Here is a 17,034-nt window from a genome sequence, read left to right on the forward strand (position 1 = left end):
ATTTTGTACAACAGGTTAGGAATACACTTGGTGAAATTTTAACCCATTCCCCACACCTCCCCCCCACCCCACCCCCACCCCCACCGCCCCCACAGTTGGTGTGAAACACAAGCCCTGCCGTGAATGCATCTATTTCTAGTTTAACTGGGGTAGTTTCAGGGGCAGTGAGTAAACCTGCTTGATGAGGATGTCAGTAATTTAAATAAAGACTTGCATTTATATAGCACCTTTTAGTACAGCCAAATGGCCCAATGCACTTGTCAACCAATAATGTACTTTTGAAGTGAAGTCACTGTTGTAATGTAGTTAATTTGCTCACAGAAAGCTCCCACAAACAGAAATGTAAGAATAACCAGATAATCTGTTTTTATGATGTAGATTAAGGGATAAATATTGGCCAAGACACCAGGAGTAACTACTCTGCGCCTCTTCGAAATAGTGCCATGGGACGTTCACTTGAGAAGGCAGATGGGCCTCAGTATAATGTCTCATCTAAAAGACAGCAGCCCTGACAGTGCAGCAATGTTACAAATGGCAAGTAACATTCATGCCACACAATTGTCAGGCAATGGCCATCTCCAACAAGAGAGAATCCAACCATCGCCCCTTGATGTTCAATGGCATTGCCATCACTGAATCCCCCACTATCAACATCCTGGGGGTTACCATTTACCAGAAACTGAACTGGACTAGCCATATAAATACTGTAGCTACAAGAGCAGGTCAGAGGCTAAGAACTGTGTGACGAGTAACTCACCTCCTGACTCCCCAAAGCCTGACCACCATCTACAAGGCGCAAGTCAGGAGTGTGGTGGAATACTCCCCACTTCTCTGGATAATGCAGCTCCCATAACACTGAAGAAGCTAGACACCATCCAGGACAAAGCAGCCCGCTTGATTGGCACCACATCCACAAACATTCACTCCCTCCACCACCAACACACAGTAGCAGCAGTGTGTATCATCTACAAGATGCACTGCAGGAATTCACCAAGGCTCCTTAGACAGCACCTTCCAAACCCACGACCACTACCATCTAGAAGGACAAGGGCAGCAGATACATGGGAACACCACCACTTAGAAGTTCCCCTCCAAGTCACTCACCATCCTGACTTGGAAATATTTCGCCGTTCCTTCACTGTCGCTGGGTCAAAATCCTGGATCTCCCTTCCTAACAGCACTATGGGTGTACCTACACCACATGGAATGCAGCGGTTCAAGAAGGCAGCTCACCACCACCTGCTCAAGGGCTACTAGGGATGGGCAATAAATGCTGGCCCAGCGAGAGAAGCCCACATACAGTGAATGAATAAATAAAAAAAAATTCCCTCAGTTCTGCAGAACTGAGCAGAATCAGCCTAGATTGTGCTTCCAAGTCTTGGAGTGAGACTTGAATCCACAACCTTTTGACTCAGTGGCAAGAGTGCTACCAACTGGGCCACAGCTGACACACAATATGTTAACAAGGCTCTGTATCTCAGATTTTAGCAGACATTTATGTGTAATGGCTGCAGACCAGGTTTCCCAGGGCTCAGGGTATCAGGCTGTTAAAGGGAGGGTGAGAACTAACAGGCCCAGCAGTTAAGTGCTTTTCCAACACTGCATGTGGGCCAAGTAGAAGTACTTCACCCTAGTCCCCAAAGTTAACCTGCTGTAGTCTGCCACCCTCCCCACAATTCCATCCTCCGTGGTCCTATGCCAACACACCATGATCTGATCCCGCAATCGATCCCACCTCCAACAATCTGACATTTGTTCCCCTGGCCGTGAACCAACACCCCCCACCATGATCTGCCCTCGCCCTTCCACGATCCAATCTCCGGAACCCCATGATCCAAAACACCGCAATCTGGCACCGATTACATCCTGCATTCCGACCTTCTTTGCGATACTTTCCCTGGAGCCCCCCAACATAATTTGATACCCCCACAATCAGACTAATCCGTGATTCGATGCCAATCTTTCACGATCTTTCCATCCCTCCCTCTCTCCATTCCAGCTCCGAGCTGCAGTCTTCTCCTGATGACATTCTCATGTGAGAGCTCGCCAAATTCTCAACTTGGTCAGCTGCTGGGTGGTAAACAGAGAAAAATTCAACTGGGCTCCATGATTTCCATATCTCCAGATTACCTGGCCGCTAAAAGTCTCCCATTTTTCCATAAATAATAGGGCCGTTATGTGGTAGAGTGTTTTACTTTATATCATGTCTGAGCTGTATCTGACTTGGCCATACTACGTGCTGATCACGTTACCTTGATGGACGTACAAAAATTCACCAAAACTTCTTGAGGAAAGAATTGGATTTGTTTATAAACTTGAGGATTTGGTTGAGGAAAGCAATTTTCTCCTCCAATGTATTATTTGGATTTGAGTGCATTTTCAAGTGCCAAGTAAACTCTTACCTATACGGTGTCAAGATGTTGAGGGGCGGTGGTTTATCACATTGCTGGAACATTTCCAACACTGGATTTGGAACAGTATTCCGTGAAACCACCTGCTGATCTTGTGTTGTTGAACTCTTAAATGCTTTCCTCATGTTGATGTCCTGAAGTGAGACTGCAAACCAAAACAAACAGAAAGCTATTGAAATATTATATCCACTTTTATTCATATAGTAACAACAAATGATTAATATGAAAGAGCAACTTAACTTTTAGCCTCAATTTGTTATTGCACAAATGTCCCCATTAAACACTCTCTGAAATGATTTTTGCACCAATTTTAACTTTTTTTAAATTTATTCTTTCATGGGATACAGGCATCACTGGCAAGGCCAGCACTTGTTGTCCATCCCTAGTTGCCCTTAAACTGAGTGGCTTGCCACACCATTTCAGAAGGCAGTTAAAAGTCAGCCACATTGTTGTGAGTCTGCAGTCACATGTAGGCCAGGCCAGGTAAGGGTGGCAGATTTCCTTCCCTAAAGGCCATTAGTGAGCCAGATGGGTTTTTAAGGCAATAGACAATGGTTTCATGGTCACCATTACTGAGTCTAATTTTTCAATTCTAGGCTATTAATTGAATACAAATTTCATCAGCTGCATTGGTGGGATTTGTACCCTTGCGCTCAGAACATTAGCCTGGGCTTCTGGATCACTAGCCCAGCAATATCACCACTATATCACCATCTCCCCTCAACTGTGCATAATGACGATTCTCAAGTTAAATGTAATCAAATTATGTGATGGTTACTGTTTCCTTTATGGAATGACACATACAAGAACTACCCCCACCATTGTTTCTACTCATAGTAATTTCTCCCCCTCTATTCAGTTTCTGCCAATTTTTCTCCTTTCCTACAAAGAGTTTTTGACTTCTCCATGAGCAATGACGCCGTGGGTTTGGAGTAACTACCCTATCACAGACCTCCCTTTTGTCCTTGTCTTACCTATCCCTTGCTCAAAACCTATTACATCTCTAACTTCTCCCAGTTCTGATGAAAGGTCATCGACTTGAAATGTTAACTCTGTTTTGCTCTCAACAGATGCTGCCAGACCTGAGTATTTCCAGCATTTTCTGTTTTTATTTCAGATTTCCAACTTCCACATTTCCAGCTTTCGACTGATGTTGGAGTCGGTTGGATATGCCATCTAAAGTTCCAAGCACTTACCTATGAAATGGTTACACAGAAGGAAGGCATTTAACCTGTTGCGCCCCTGGCAGCTTGCATGCAGTCACTGAGATACTTGTGGTGCTGCATCCAGGCCCTCAGGATTGGATTCCTGTCACTGACCTCCAAAGGTATCTGCCTTTTGACTGTGTGACTGAACGCCTCCTATGGATATAGCACATCTTTCCTCCTTTCCACATCCTCCAGCAAAACCAACACACATCATCCAAAAACCCTGGAACCCACTTCTGCCCACGTAGTGCAATTTTTTTTGTCTTTCCCAGGACATATTCAGTTCCTGCATGATTGTCAACACCTGCTCCAGCCACAATGCATCTTCCCTTCAGGAGATGCAGCCTTTCTTTAAATGGTGCTGGAAAGTTACAATTTTGGGCCCCTTGCTGATGCAGCCAACAAACAGTGCAGTTAACACCGGCTGCACGTAGCTATCATGCTAATCTGCAGACAGCACAAATTTGGCATGCTCCCTACATTTCAATCTATAGTCAACTTTGGGGGCTGTCAAATTTAGAATGAAAGCACTGGAAAGGCCCATGCAAGGAAAATGGCCAAAAAAGATGGGGAGAAATTCTAAAACAAGTTATAAACAGGAAATGCTGAAAGCATTCTGTAGTCTGTGATCATCAAGAAGAGAAAAGGCTGGATGAAAGAGACAAATCAACCTTATAGTGAAGAGCAGAGCAGGACAGAATATCTTCCACAGTGTCGCTCCTGGAAGGGAAGTGGCTATGACAGTAAATCAAAGGGTATTAAGAAAAGGAAAACCTGCAAAAGCTGAGAGGAAGAAGATGTTAGAAACATTCAGGTCAAGAAACATCTCAAAAAAAAGGCAAGTTAAGTTCTGTTCCTTCCTTCAACACAATTTCCATTTCCCTCTTTCAACTCTTTGCAGGACTGGCAGATCTACTGTATTTTTTCAGGACTTAATCTTTGCACTTCAAACTGTGTGCATCTCTTATCTTTCCCTCTATTTTCTTGGTTTTTTTTTTCCTCTCTGAGCTCTTCCTGCATTTTACACCATTTTAGCTTTACTCAGTCTTCTGTTCTTCCAATACCGTTTCACTATCTCACTAGAATGAGTTTTAACAGTTTCTTGTAAGCTACTCATTCCATTAACATCCAGTTGGTGAGTAAACTATCTGTTCTCTCTTTTTTTCCCCTTCCTTTTCATTTTCTTCCACTCTACAAAAGGGGCTTATCTTTCAGTTTTCAGGAAGAGTTTTAGATTGGAAGCCTTGATGTGTCTTTTCTCTTTATCAAGGCTGAAATAGCCATGTATGCTTTGGCTAATTTTAAAAAAACAAAGTATCACCACATCCCACTTCACGTTAATGGTAATTTTCACAACTATTGAAAATTTACACGCTTGGAGGAATTCCAGGAGTAATGCTAAAGACGTGCCTTCTTCACCTTCACCTCCAACAAGTGTGAAGACCTGGTGAGCTTCTTTGTCCAAGATAGAGGCCATCATCTCAACTGTCTCTGCTGCTTCATCCACCCTTCCCTTGCCCGTCAAGACAAGACTCCCTCCAGGCTCTACGCTTCCTCCACCACACCCCATGCAGTAGTCCAGAAACCATGGCTTTGATGTTAACAGGAGGGCAGGGAGGGTGTGGAGAAGCCTTGTAGTGGATGACAGACCCAACAAAACAGGGCAACAGGGCCTCATTTAAATATATACATACATACAATATGCAAGTAATACCTAAGCACACCAAGTTTATAGTAACACAGCAAAGTCCACAGGGTTAAGATGCAGATTGATATAGTGAGATAATTAATAATCCCCATATACAGGATTAAGATTTAGGTTTATGGTGAAATTTCATTGCTTTCTTCCTTACAAAGGGTTAACTTTACATACTATTCTTTTTAGCTAAAGATCAAATCCTTTCCACCAGAATTAATATATTAAGTTAGCAAGCTGTGGGGGAGTGTGTGTAGGCACAAATGGTTCTGCAAGCTGAAGTATGAGGGTAGAGAGACCTACAGGGTATTACTCATTATTACAACGCATCAACTGTATATTTGGTGGGGGTGGGAGAGGAAACATTGCTGAGGGCAAATTCACTTTCACAGTCACTGGAGGAAGCTTGGTTGCTGTTTCCAAAATCAAGGAGAGGCTGGAGAGGACTGCTTTTTAACTGACAAACCAAGATGACAAACTAGGATGAGAAGCCAAGCCCTGCAGTGCAGGACATCTGTGGCTCACCCCTCTCTGATGCAACATGTTGTAGCAATCCACAGAATGGCTCCCAGGCAGGATGTTACTTGCAAATGTGGCTTTCAACGAAGTGACTGTAAAACACCTGCTGCAACTATCACCATTCACAATTGTCAGTAACATTGTCTGCAGTAACTATCACCAGTTAACTATCGCATTGAAATGTAGCAACATAAGAACAGAAATAGGGCATTGAGCCCCTCGAACCTGTTCCATCATTTAGTTACATCATGGCTGATCTGTACCTCAACCCGCCTTTCATCCATATCTCTTGATACCACACCAAACAAAAAGATATCAACATCAGTCTTGAAAGTTTCAGCATCCACAGACTTTATGGGACAGAGGTTAATATTTCTACTACCTCTTGCATGAAGAAGAATGCCCTGATTTCATTCTGGCAATAGTTTCTGCATGCATGTTAATGACATCAAGCTCTATCTCTCCACCGCCTCTCTTCAAGTCTGCACTATGTTTGTGCTGTCAGACAGCTTTGCAACAGTCATTCCTGGATGACGCACAATTTCCTCCTGTTAAAACTGTGGGGAAACTGAAGCTATCATCTTTGGCCCCGACACACAATCTCCATACCTTTGACACTGATGCCATCCTTTTCCTCAGCTACTCAGGTGAATGAGACTATTTGCAACCTCAGCATATTTTTTCAGCCCATTGTTGGACATCTAACCCCATATCCACTGCGTCATAAAACACACCCACTTCCATCTCAGTAACATCGCCTGCCTCCACTCTGCCTCAGCTCATTTGCTGTTGGATCAGAAATCCAGGTCTATATTATCCCTAAACATGACTATTCCAATATTCTCCAAGCCAGTTGCTCCATGTATTGTAAACTTCACTTATCCAAAATTGCTAAATATATCCTATCCTGCACGAAGTCTCTTTCGCCCAACACCCTCATTCCTGTGTGCTCCTTTGGCTCCCAGTAGCCCAACGTCTCCAATTTAAAATTCTCATCTACATGTTTAAATCCTTCATGACTTTACCCTTTCCTATCCCTGTTACCTCCTAAAGCCTTAGGAAAATTCTGAGTTCTTCAGAATCTGGTCTCTGCACGTCACCTTTCCTTTCACCTTCCACCGGTGGCCATATTGTCAGTTGTGTAGGCCCTAAACCTTTCTACTTCTACTTCCCTCTCCTAAAACCCTTCCAAAGATCTTTGACCAAGCTTTTGGTCATCCTCCTCTCTCCTTTGACTTGGTACAATTTTTTTTGATTCAGTCTCTGTTAACTGCCTTGGAATTTTGTTTTTCATTAAAGGTGCTATTAAAATGCACATTGCTCCTTATTAGGAATTAGGAAACCTTGAAACAACTTTTAATTCCATTTTTGTCTGATTATGCCTCTGCGTAGCACCTCACTGCATTAAAGGTCTTATATAAATTCAAGCTGAGATTCAGCTTCCTGGATGTGTTATTAAAAGCTTATATAGATCTCATGGCAAGGGTTGACACTCTCAAAGGGCATGGGGGGTCGGAACTCAACCTAGGGGGATTGCAGGGCTTGAAGCTATAAAAATAGAAATGAACTATGGTAATATTTTAAAAGGCCCAAAATGCAACAGCCATATTGTGAGGCTGCAGGAAAAAGACTTTTCACAGGAGACACATTTTCAGTGTGAAAAATCAGGCTCAGCAAAATGATGGTATCATTTTGGTTTAGGAATCCCATCAATTTTGGTAAATATTGCTCTTAAAAATAAACAAACTCGATGCATTTTAACCACAAATCTCAATCCTATTGGTTTCCACAGTTCACAGCCCTAAAAGCTCATTTCATAGTCATCAAGCAGACAAACAACTTGCAGAATTTCTGACTTAAACATTATGTTAATGGAAATGGAAGATAGTGGAAGGTCATCTTCCTGAACCAGTGAGGTTTCCATTGTTTGCGCATCTGAGCGGCTTTCTTGGGCACAAAGAGCCAACCACATAGGTCAGACCATGTAGAGGTGGCACACACAAATTTCATTTTTTTTGGCATTGGCACACAAAGAAATTTCTAAAAGGTGCCATTTAATAGCTTGCCAGTGAGGTTTGGTGAGGTGAGGTTTGAACCTCTAATCCTGCATCAAAACCACTACACTTTTGTACAAAGTCAGTCAATTTACTGCAGATAACATCTTATCTTCGAGTCAAGGCTATATTGGCTTCTGTGGAGAGTTTTTGTCATTCATTATTTATAGCAAATATGCAAAGGCATGTGTAAAGAATACATTCGCAAATCTGCCACAGTAATAATTGTTCCCCAAAGTCGGTACAACAGGAGTGAGTAAGAAGCTGTGGTCAAGTTTTAAAAATTGATTCAATCAGATCTCTATGAATGTGGCAATAATTGCCATTTTAAGAAACCAAGCATGATCTCCCTGTGAACTTGCAAGGTAAACATATGTGTAATTGGGACTAAGTGCAGATGTCTATACGGGTCCTGCATGCCAATGTGTTGCAACTAATTCCTTATGTGTGCTCTTGAAGTTCTTTATCACTCTGTTTAACTGAAACTATTTAGTGGGAGATCACAACAGGGTGTTAGTATGTTGTAAAACTGAGACCAAATGGGTAAAAAAGCTTCTTCACCCAACCCCATCTTCTGAAGAAGTAAAAGTTTATAAACAGACTTAGTGGGCAGGATTTTCAGGTCGGCGGGCGGGTGCGACCGGTGGGTCTGGGAGCGGTCGGGGGACGGACCACCGACCGCAATCGGCCCCCGACTGTGTTTTCACACTAGCTGGCCAATTAACAGCCAGCCAGCATGAGGCGTGCTGATGTAAGTAACGGGGGCGGGGGGGGGGGGGGGGGTGGCAAGCACGGAATGAAAGCCTCCTGAAGCCAGGGAGCTGCCTCAGGGAGCTGAAGATTTCAAAAGTGTTTTAAAGATTTTAAAATCAGAACAAAAATGTCCAAGCATCACAGTCACCTGAACATATACATTATAAAAATTCTGTCCATAGATTTTTTTTTAAATTTAATAATGGAAATCTCATCCCGCCCTTGGATGAGGTATCAGGAAAAATACAAAGGCCACCTGGCCAATTCACCCGTCCGCCAACCCTGAGGTTGGAAGGACCATGAAAATCAGTGACAATTACAACTGTAATGGGCTTAATTGCCCTCTTAATTGTCGGCGAGCATGCCTCAGGAGTTTGTTCATGCACGCCAACCGAAATATCATGGGAGAGTGGGATGACGTCGGGATGCTCACCTGACATCATCACACAATATTTTACGCTCAAGCAGGTTGGGCGCGCGCCTGCACACTAACCTGAAAATTTCACCCAGTGATTTAGTTCTGAAAGGGCTGGGAATTATACTAATAGGCAGGGAGAATGTTTTCAGCCTAGGGTACACATGGGCCTTCCTTTCATTATATTCTTATTTGTGATATTAATTTTTCAGAGCTCCTTCTGTTTCTCATGTTCTTTGGTTGTGTGCGGTCGATTTGGCTGATTCCTCTTCCCCAATACACATAAAGGCACAACGTTACAGAAAACCCTCCCAGGATGCAACTGCTTATCAGTTTGCCCTGGTCCGTATCCCTCTTGCCCACTTCACTGACCTTCCTCTACAGTGGAATCCAGTTGAGTGACTTTAATTGCCAGGCAATCAATCCTCTCCTGGAGAGAGTTAACTCGCATACAGAAATTGTTAGCTTCATTAAAAAGTTCCCCAAATATATCTTCAGCATGTCTACCTGTGAGAGAGAAGGCAAATATTTCAGTCAGAACCACTGTCCATTTTAAGTGTTCTCAATTTAATGAAGAGAAAGGTTAATTGCAACCTGCATGCACAGAAGAAACCGAAGGGGACAAAGATATAAATGCAAGTTGTTTTTGTTGCTGCCAGTAAGATACCAGTGTGGTTTATATGGCAAGATTTTGTGTGCTAAGTTGCTGTGGACAATTGTTTAAATTAGTAGGAACTGAAAGAATAACAAAACACATTTGAAGTCCTGAGCAAGGGGGGTTCTGACCTCATCTTTTCTCATTTAATTCACTCAAGTGCCCATTACATGTGTGACATTGTTCATCTCTGCCTCTGACTCAGCTCTTCTGCTGCTGAAACCCTTAACCATGCCTTTGTTACCTCCAGACGTGGCTATTCTAACACACTCCTGGCTGACCTCCAATATTCTACCCTCAATAGACTTGAGCTCATTCAAAACTCTTCTGTCCAAGTCCTCATTTAACACCCCGTACTCACTGACCTACACTGGCTCTCAGTCTTTAAAATTCGAATCCTCATTTTCAGATCCCTTCGCAGCCTCGCTCCTCCCTACCTCTGTAATCTCTTCCAACTCTGCAACCCTCCAGGATATCTGTGCTCCTCTAATTCCAGCCTCTTGAGCACCCCTGAATTTCAGCAAACTGGTGGCTATGCTTTCAGGACCTGGTACCTAATTTTGTGAATTCACTCCCTAAACCTCATTGTCTCTCTACTTCACTTTCCTTCTTTAAGCTACTCCTTAAAACCTACCTCTGACCAAACTTCTGGTTATCTGACCTAATATCTCTTTATATGACCCAGGGTCATATTTTGTTTTATAATGCCTCAATGGAGTACCTAGGGACATTTTATTATGCAGATTGCTATCACTTTAGCTTTGTCAACAACCACTAAAAGGAAAGTTGTTAAAATCAAACAAGATGCTTTAAGATCAACAAATTCCTTCTCATGCATTTGGAGCATATCTGAGGCAGTATTTACCTATATCTGCAAACTCCATTCAAGTTGCTCTACTATGGGTCTACATTGGAGGGAAGCCTTAAGGGCATTTTTTTTTATTATTCTTTCATGGGATGTGAGCGTCACCGGCAAGGCCAGCATTTGTTCCCATCCTTGATTCCCCTTGAGAAGATGGTGGTGAATCACCTTGAACCACTGCAACAATCTGGTGTATGTATATACACTGTAGGAAAGGAGTTCCAGAATCCAGTAACGGTGAAGGAACAGTGATATAGTTCCAAATCGGGACGGTGTGTGGCTCAGAAGAGAAATTGCAGGTGGTGGTGTTCCCACTCATCTGCTACTCTTGTCCTTCTAGATGGTGGAGGTCATAGGTTTGGAAGGTGCTGTTGATGGAGGCTTGGCAGGTTTCTGCAGTGCATCTTGTAGATGTTACACACTGCTGCCACTGTGTGTCGGTCGTGGAGGGAGTGAATGTTTAAGGCGATGGATGCGGTGCTGATCAAGCAGACTGCTCAGTCGAGCTTCTTGGGTGCTGTTGGATGCGCACTCATCCAGGCAAGTCGGGAGTATTCCACCACAGTCCTGACTTATGCCTTGTAGATGGTGGAAAGGCTTTGGGGAGTCAGGAGGTGGGTCACTTGCTGCAGATTTCCCAGCAACTGTCCTGCTGTCTTAGCCATTGTATTTACATGGTGAAATTTCCGCCACACTCTTCTAATGACCTGCCTTGACTTCATCTTCAGAAGAGCACACACTACTGCATCAATGTGGTATTTCCAGTTCCTATACCATGTGCTGTGAGCCCATGCTTACTAGGAAGTGAGTTGAGGTTAACCAATCCCATGTGATCTAAGTCCTTTGCAACCACCAGGGAATAGATGGTTTCCATCACCAGGAATATATTTTTCTGGTTATGAATGATAAATCTTGGCAAGAATAATAACAGAAAACAGATTAAACATGAAGCCTTGGTTACGTACTGAGACTGCCAAGCTGCTTTATAATGGCAGCTAACGTGCTGTTTGTCACACATTCCAACTCACTGGTGACACCCTCTGGTAAAGCCCCATGACACAGATGCCGTGGTTCAATGATCCTCTTGATGAGCGGCATCTTTATTTCAGATCAGCATCAAATCCCTGAACCAGAAGATATTACATAAGAAAGTTAGACATGGCAAGGGTTTTGTAAAAGTAGTCACTTTTTAAAACAACAATATTTTTCTCAAAGTTGAACACCTATTAGCTATTACAGGAATGGTGGCATAGTAACTATGCTACCAGACTAGTAATCCAGAAACCAAGACTAGTGATCCAGAGACCAAATTCAAATCCCACCACATAAGCAGGGAATTTTAAATTCAACTGATAAATAAATCTGGAATAAAATACTATTTATCAGTAATGATTACTATGTAACTAGCACATTGTCGTAAAACCTATCTGGAAAACTACTGCCCTTACCTGGTCTGCCTATATGTGACTCCAGGCTCCTGCAATGTGCCCTCTAAAATGGTTTGGTAAGCCACTTGGGTAAGGTACTAGAGATGGGCAGTAAATGCTGGCCTTGTCTGCATTGCCCACGTCCTGTAAATAAATAAGTCAAGAGGTCAATTGATATCAGTGAATTAATTGTGTTTTTACAACAATCTGTCATGATCGCTATTTTCCTAGGTTTTTAAAATTGAATTCAAAAGCCTGAATTTTCACTCCCAGGTCGAGAGCGCAGAGTCGGGAGAATTCCCAGCTTTTCATTCTGTGGGCGGCCAATGTGTAATGGGAGTCAGGACCACCACCCCCGTCATCCGGGTGTGGAGTGAGGCTGGACGAAAGGCCACCTTGGTGATCCTGCACTTTGTCCCGTCTGCAAAGAAAACAATAAGTGAAAAACAGCCCTCTAGCCCTCACCCCCTCACACTCTTCCCATGCCCCATCCATGCCAACCCATGCCACCTCATGCCTTCCATCCACCCACAGCCCTTCACACCCTTCATGCCAACCTATGTCTCAACCCACCTTGCATGGCCCTTTATAGCCTCTTTGGATTACTAGTCCAGTAGCATAACCACTGCACTACCAGATTGCATTAGACCAAAGGAAGTGGCTTATAAAGTTGCCAGAAAAAGTGGTAAGCCTGTGAGCAATATAGAATCCAGCAAAGGATTGCCAAGAAACTGATAAAGGGAAAGGAGAATATGAATGCATGCTAGTGAGTAACATAAAGGTGGACTGCAATGGCTTCTTTAGGTATGTGAAAAGGAAAAGATTAGCAAGGATAAATGTGGATCCATTGCAGGGGGAGACAGAAGAATTTATAACGGAAAATAGGGAAAAGACAGAGAAACTAAAGAATTACTTTGTGTCTGTATTAAGGAAGAAGATACAGAAAATCACCCAGAAATACTAGGGAACTAAGGGACTTGTGAAAATAAGAAACTGGAAGAAATTACTATTAATAAAGAGGTAGTACTCAAAATTAATTGGATTGAAGGTTGATAAATCGCCTGGACCAGATTAGCTACATCCCAGAGTATTGAAGGCAATGGCTATGGAGATAGTGGATGCGTTGGTGGTTATCTTTCAAAATTCCATAGTTTCTGGAAAGGTTCCTGCAAACTGGAAAGTAGCAAATGTAACCCCGCTATTTAAGAAGGGAGGGAGAGAGAAAACGAAGAACTACAGACCAGTCAGGTTGACGCCAGTACTAAGGAAAATGTTAGAATCCATCATAAAGGATGTGATAACTGGACACTTAGAAACTAATGATATGATTGGGCAGAGTCCACATGGATTTATGAAAGGGAAATCATGTTTGACAAACCTGCTGGAGCTTTTTGAGGATGTTACTTGAAGAATAAATAAAGTAGAACCAGTGGATGTGGGGTATTTGGATCTTAAGAAGGCTTTTGAGAAGGTCCCACACAGGGGGTTAGTAAACAAAATTAAAGCACATGGGACTATGGGTAATATATTGCTATGGATCGAGAATTGGTTAACAGGCAGAAAGCAGAGAGTAGGAAAAATTGGTCATTCTCAGGGTGGCATTCTGTTACTAATGGAGTATCACAAGGATCAGTGCTAGGCCCGAAGCTGTTCACAATCTATACAAATGATTTGGATGTAGGGACTAAATGTAATATTTCAAAATTTGCTGATGACACAAAACTAGGTGGGAATGCAAGTTGTGAGGAGGGTGCAAAGAGGCTTCAAGGGGATTTGGACAGGCTAAGTGAATGGGCAAGAACACGGCAGATGGAATATAATGTGAACAAGAGTGAAGTTATCCACTTTGGTAGCAAAAACAGAAAGGAAGAGTATTTCTTAAATGGTGAGAGGTTGGGAAGTGTTGATGTCCAAAGGGACCTGGGTGTCCTTGTTCATGAGTCACTAAAAGCCAGCATGCAGGTGCAGCAGGCAATTAGGAAGGCAAATGGTAGGTTGGCCTTCATCACAAAGGGATTTGAGTACAGGAGTAAAGATGTGTTGCTGCAATTGTATACAGCCTTGGTGAGACTGCATCTGGAGTATTGTGTACAGTTTTTGTCTCCTTATCTAAGGAAAGATGTACTTGCCATAGACGGAGTGCAACACAGGTTAACCAGGCTAATCCCTGGCATGGCAGGATTGTCTTATGAGGAGAGATTGAGGAAACTGGGCCTGTATTGTCTAGAGTTTCAAAGAATGAGGGGCGATTTCATTGAAACTTACAAAATTCTTACAGGTGTTACAGGGTAGATGTGGATAGGCTGTTTTCCCTGGCTGGTGGATCTAGAACCAGGGGACACCATCTCAGAATAAGGGGCAGGCCATTTAAGACTGAGATGAGGAGGAATTTCTTCACTCAGAGGGTGATGAATCTTTGGAATTCTCTCCCAGAGGGCTGTGGAAGCTCAGTCATTGAGCATGTTCAATAAGAAATCAATAGATTTCTGAATACTAAAGATAACAAGGGATATGGCAATAGCACAGGAAAATGGTATTGAGGTAGATGATCAGCCATGATCTGTTTGAATGGCAGAGCAGGCTCAAAGGGCTTAATGGCCTACTCCTACTCCTATTTCATATATTCCTATGCTCCTATCATACTCTGTGGTCCAACAGATAAGTTAACAACCTTCCTCAGAGAGATCATAAGAATATTTAGCACAGAAACTGAAAAAATTCACCCTGATGAAGTTTTGGGCAGAGTTTAAAAAAGCCTGTTTATATTTTATCAGAAATACAAAACAGTAGAAATCTCCACCAAAGTATTCATGATCCTCGCTATACCTAGCAACAAGAGGAATCATTGCAGGCAGGATGAAGAGGCCTTTACGTCTAACTTCTGTGTATATGAGGACTCTTCTGATAGTGCTAAGGATCCAAACTTTCATGGGCTGCAAGAACAGAGATCAGAGGCATAGGAAACAAGTGCTTCCCCTCTACTGCACCTCCAACAGCACCCAATGACATGCTGGTACATTAAGAAGCAAGAATGGCATTTGGTGGTTACAGATATCCTTTTGAACACCACTCTCTAGAGCCCCCAGCATTACTATAAACTGATAATTGTGGAATCGGCATGAAGTGCAAGTGAGAAGCACTCCAAGCGTCACCTTGCAAAGCTTCATAAAACTGGTTCCCCAAACCCGTTATTGCTTATGTTTTTAAACATTTAAGGTATTATTTATTTTATGGTTTCCTCATGCTATGCAAAGCTATCAGCTATATAGCATCTACTCATTTTAGCTGCCAAGGAGTCTTCCTATTAGAGCAACAAAAATTGAAGTGGTAAATAAAGACAACAAACATAATCTTGAAATCATATTTGTGGGAAGTCATGCATTTTTTTCCCTGTTGGAATAACTTTCCAAGACATGTGTGTCATACTGCTCCTAACTGCCTTCAACCTGCCTCGGTGAGAATGTCCTCACTCCACCCTGACTACTAAATACTCATGAGCCTCTGGCTGCCCTGCACAGCTGGATATTAAAAATAGAATGCTGACAAAAAGAGATTGCTGGCTGACAGTCAAAAAAAGCTCTTCCACAAAGCAGCTTTTCTGAAAGTTGATTCAATTGTGGCAATGGTCCATGTGCCCACATTCTCTTACAATAAGCCACTTCCTTATATACCTACATGCAGACATATTTAAAAAAATAATTCGGGAGTGACTTCCCGCACTTAAAAAAGTGAGTGATGCCAATGCTGGAAAGCATATTTTCTTTTCCCCTCCCACATTTAGGCATCCCCAACATCAAGCCCTCTCAAATCAGATGTAGCCAAAGCAGACAGAGGAAAAATATCTCTATTCTGTCCAACAATGTGTTTTAACCACAACCACAGGACAACAGCCCTAACCTACTTGTGCAGATTCCTACATCAAGTATCTTTGCGGCTCTTTTAAGGGCATTAGCCAATTTAGAGCCAATTATTAGCATATTAAGGGCTGCATTGTGCCGTGGTTTGAGGCTGCCTAAACAAAATGAACTGAAGACGATGGGCGGAATCAGCCCAGATTGGCACAAGTGCGGGAGCAGGAAGGAAAAAGGATATTTTACCCGCCAGCCGCAATGGCGGGTTTTCATGTTGTATTGTCCCATTCCCTGCACGTCCCGCCTCATTAATAATGCATTCACGGGAAACACGCCGGATCACTGTCAGGCAGGCTCCAATTTGCCCACCACGCCATGACCTCAGCAGTTCCTCGCTCCGGGCGCCATTTTTAAAGAGCACAAGGACGCATGCCTACTTCATGTCTATAGACCAGGACTGATCCAGGCGACAGATGGCCCCGAAAGCGGAGAAGACGGCAGCCCCCAAATTTAGTAACGCCTCTCTGGGGCGTGTGCTGTACGCAGTGGAAGGCTGCCGTGATAACCTCTACCCCCGCTTTGGCCGCAGGAAGTCCAACAAAGTCACCAATCTGGCCTGGGAGGCGGTAGCGGCGGCAGTCAGCACCACCGGAGCACAGAGGAGGTCAGCCAGTGCAGGAAGAGGATGAATGCTCTCATCCGTTCCGCCAGGGTAAGTCAATCACCTCATTACTCTCAATTCACACACTCGCAAACGCACCACACATCCACAGGGATCTCACACCTCAAGGGTGACCTTGAGACTCACACCACTAACTCTCACACACACCCTCAAAACTCCATCCTCTGAAGCTCATGTCCTCATCCTGTCCATGGCTCCGCTCACCGCACAAGCATTTCACGTAGTGCCATGCATCCTGCTCACACCCTCTCCATCTGTTTTCATGCAGGAGAAGCTGGCTCACAACAGAAGGAAGAGGTCCCAGACCAGGGGTGGAGTGGCCCATATTAGGCCCCTTACTCGAAGCCTTCATCCATCACACTCATCTCTCTGTCCTGAGCATTTTCAATGCTGTCTGCTGGGGCTCTCTTTCAGCTGTCCATCTGAGCTGACCTGCATCCCCGCCCACGCACTGATCACACTCCCATCCAACACGAGGCCCCACTCACTTTTGATTTTGAC

At 43.4% G+C, this 17,034-nt stretch overlaps 1 protein-coding gene across 1 annotated transcript in view; it reads right to left on the reverse strand.

Moving 5' to 3' along the window:
- LOC144683332 (actin-binding protein WASF3-like) overlaps positions 1-17,034 on the reverse strand; it is an 88,809-nt gene that overhangs the window by 31,667 nt on the left and 40,108 nt on the right. The window contains exons 3-6 of the mRNA XM_078546266.1: positions 12,022-12,144; positions 11,539-11,697; positions 9,429-9,563; positions 2,403-2,556 (exon numbers count right to left, since the gene is read on the reverse strand). Of these exons, the coding sequence (XP_078402392.1) occupies positions 2,403-2,556; positions 9,429-9,563; positions 11,539-11,671 (422 nt within the window). The 5' untranslated portion in view covers positions 11,672-11,697; positions 12,022-12,144. The remainder of the gene's footprint in view (positions 1-2,402; positions 2,557-9,428; positions 9,564-11,538; positions 11,698-12,021; positions 12,145-17,034) is intronic.

Source organism: Cetorhinus maximus, chromosome 8 (assembly GCF_964194155.1).
Source record: "Cetorhinus maximus chromosome 8, sCetMax3.hap1.1, whole genome shotgun sequence".
NCBI lineage: Eukaryota > Metazoa > Chordata > Chondrichthyes > Lamniformes > Cetorhinidae > Cetorhinus > Cetorhinus maximus.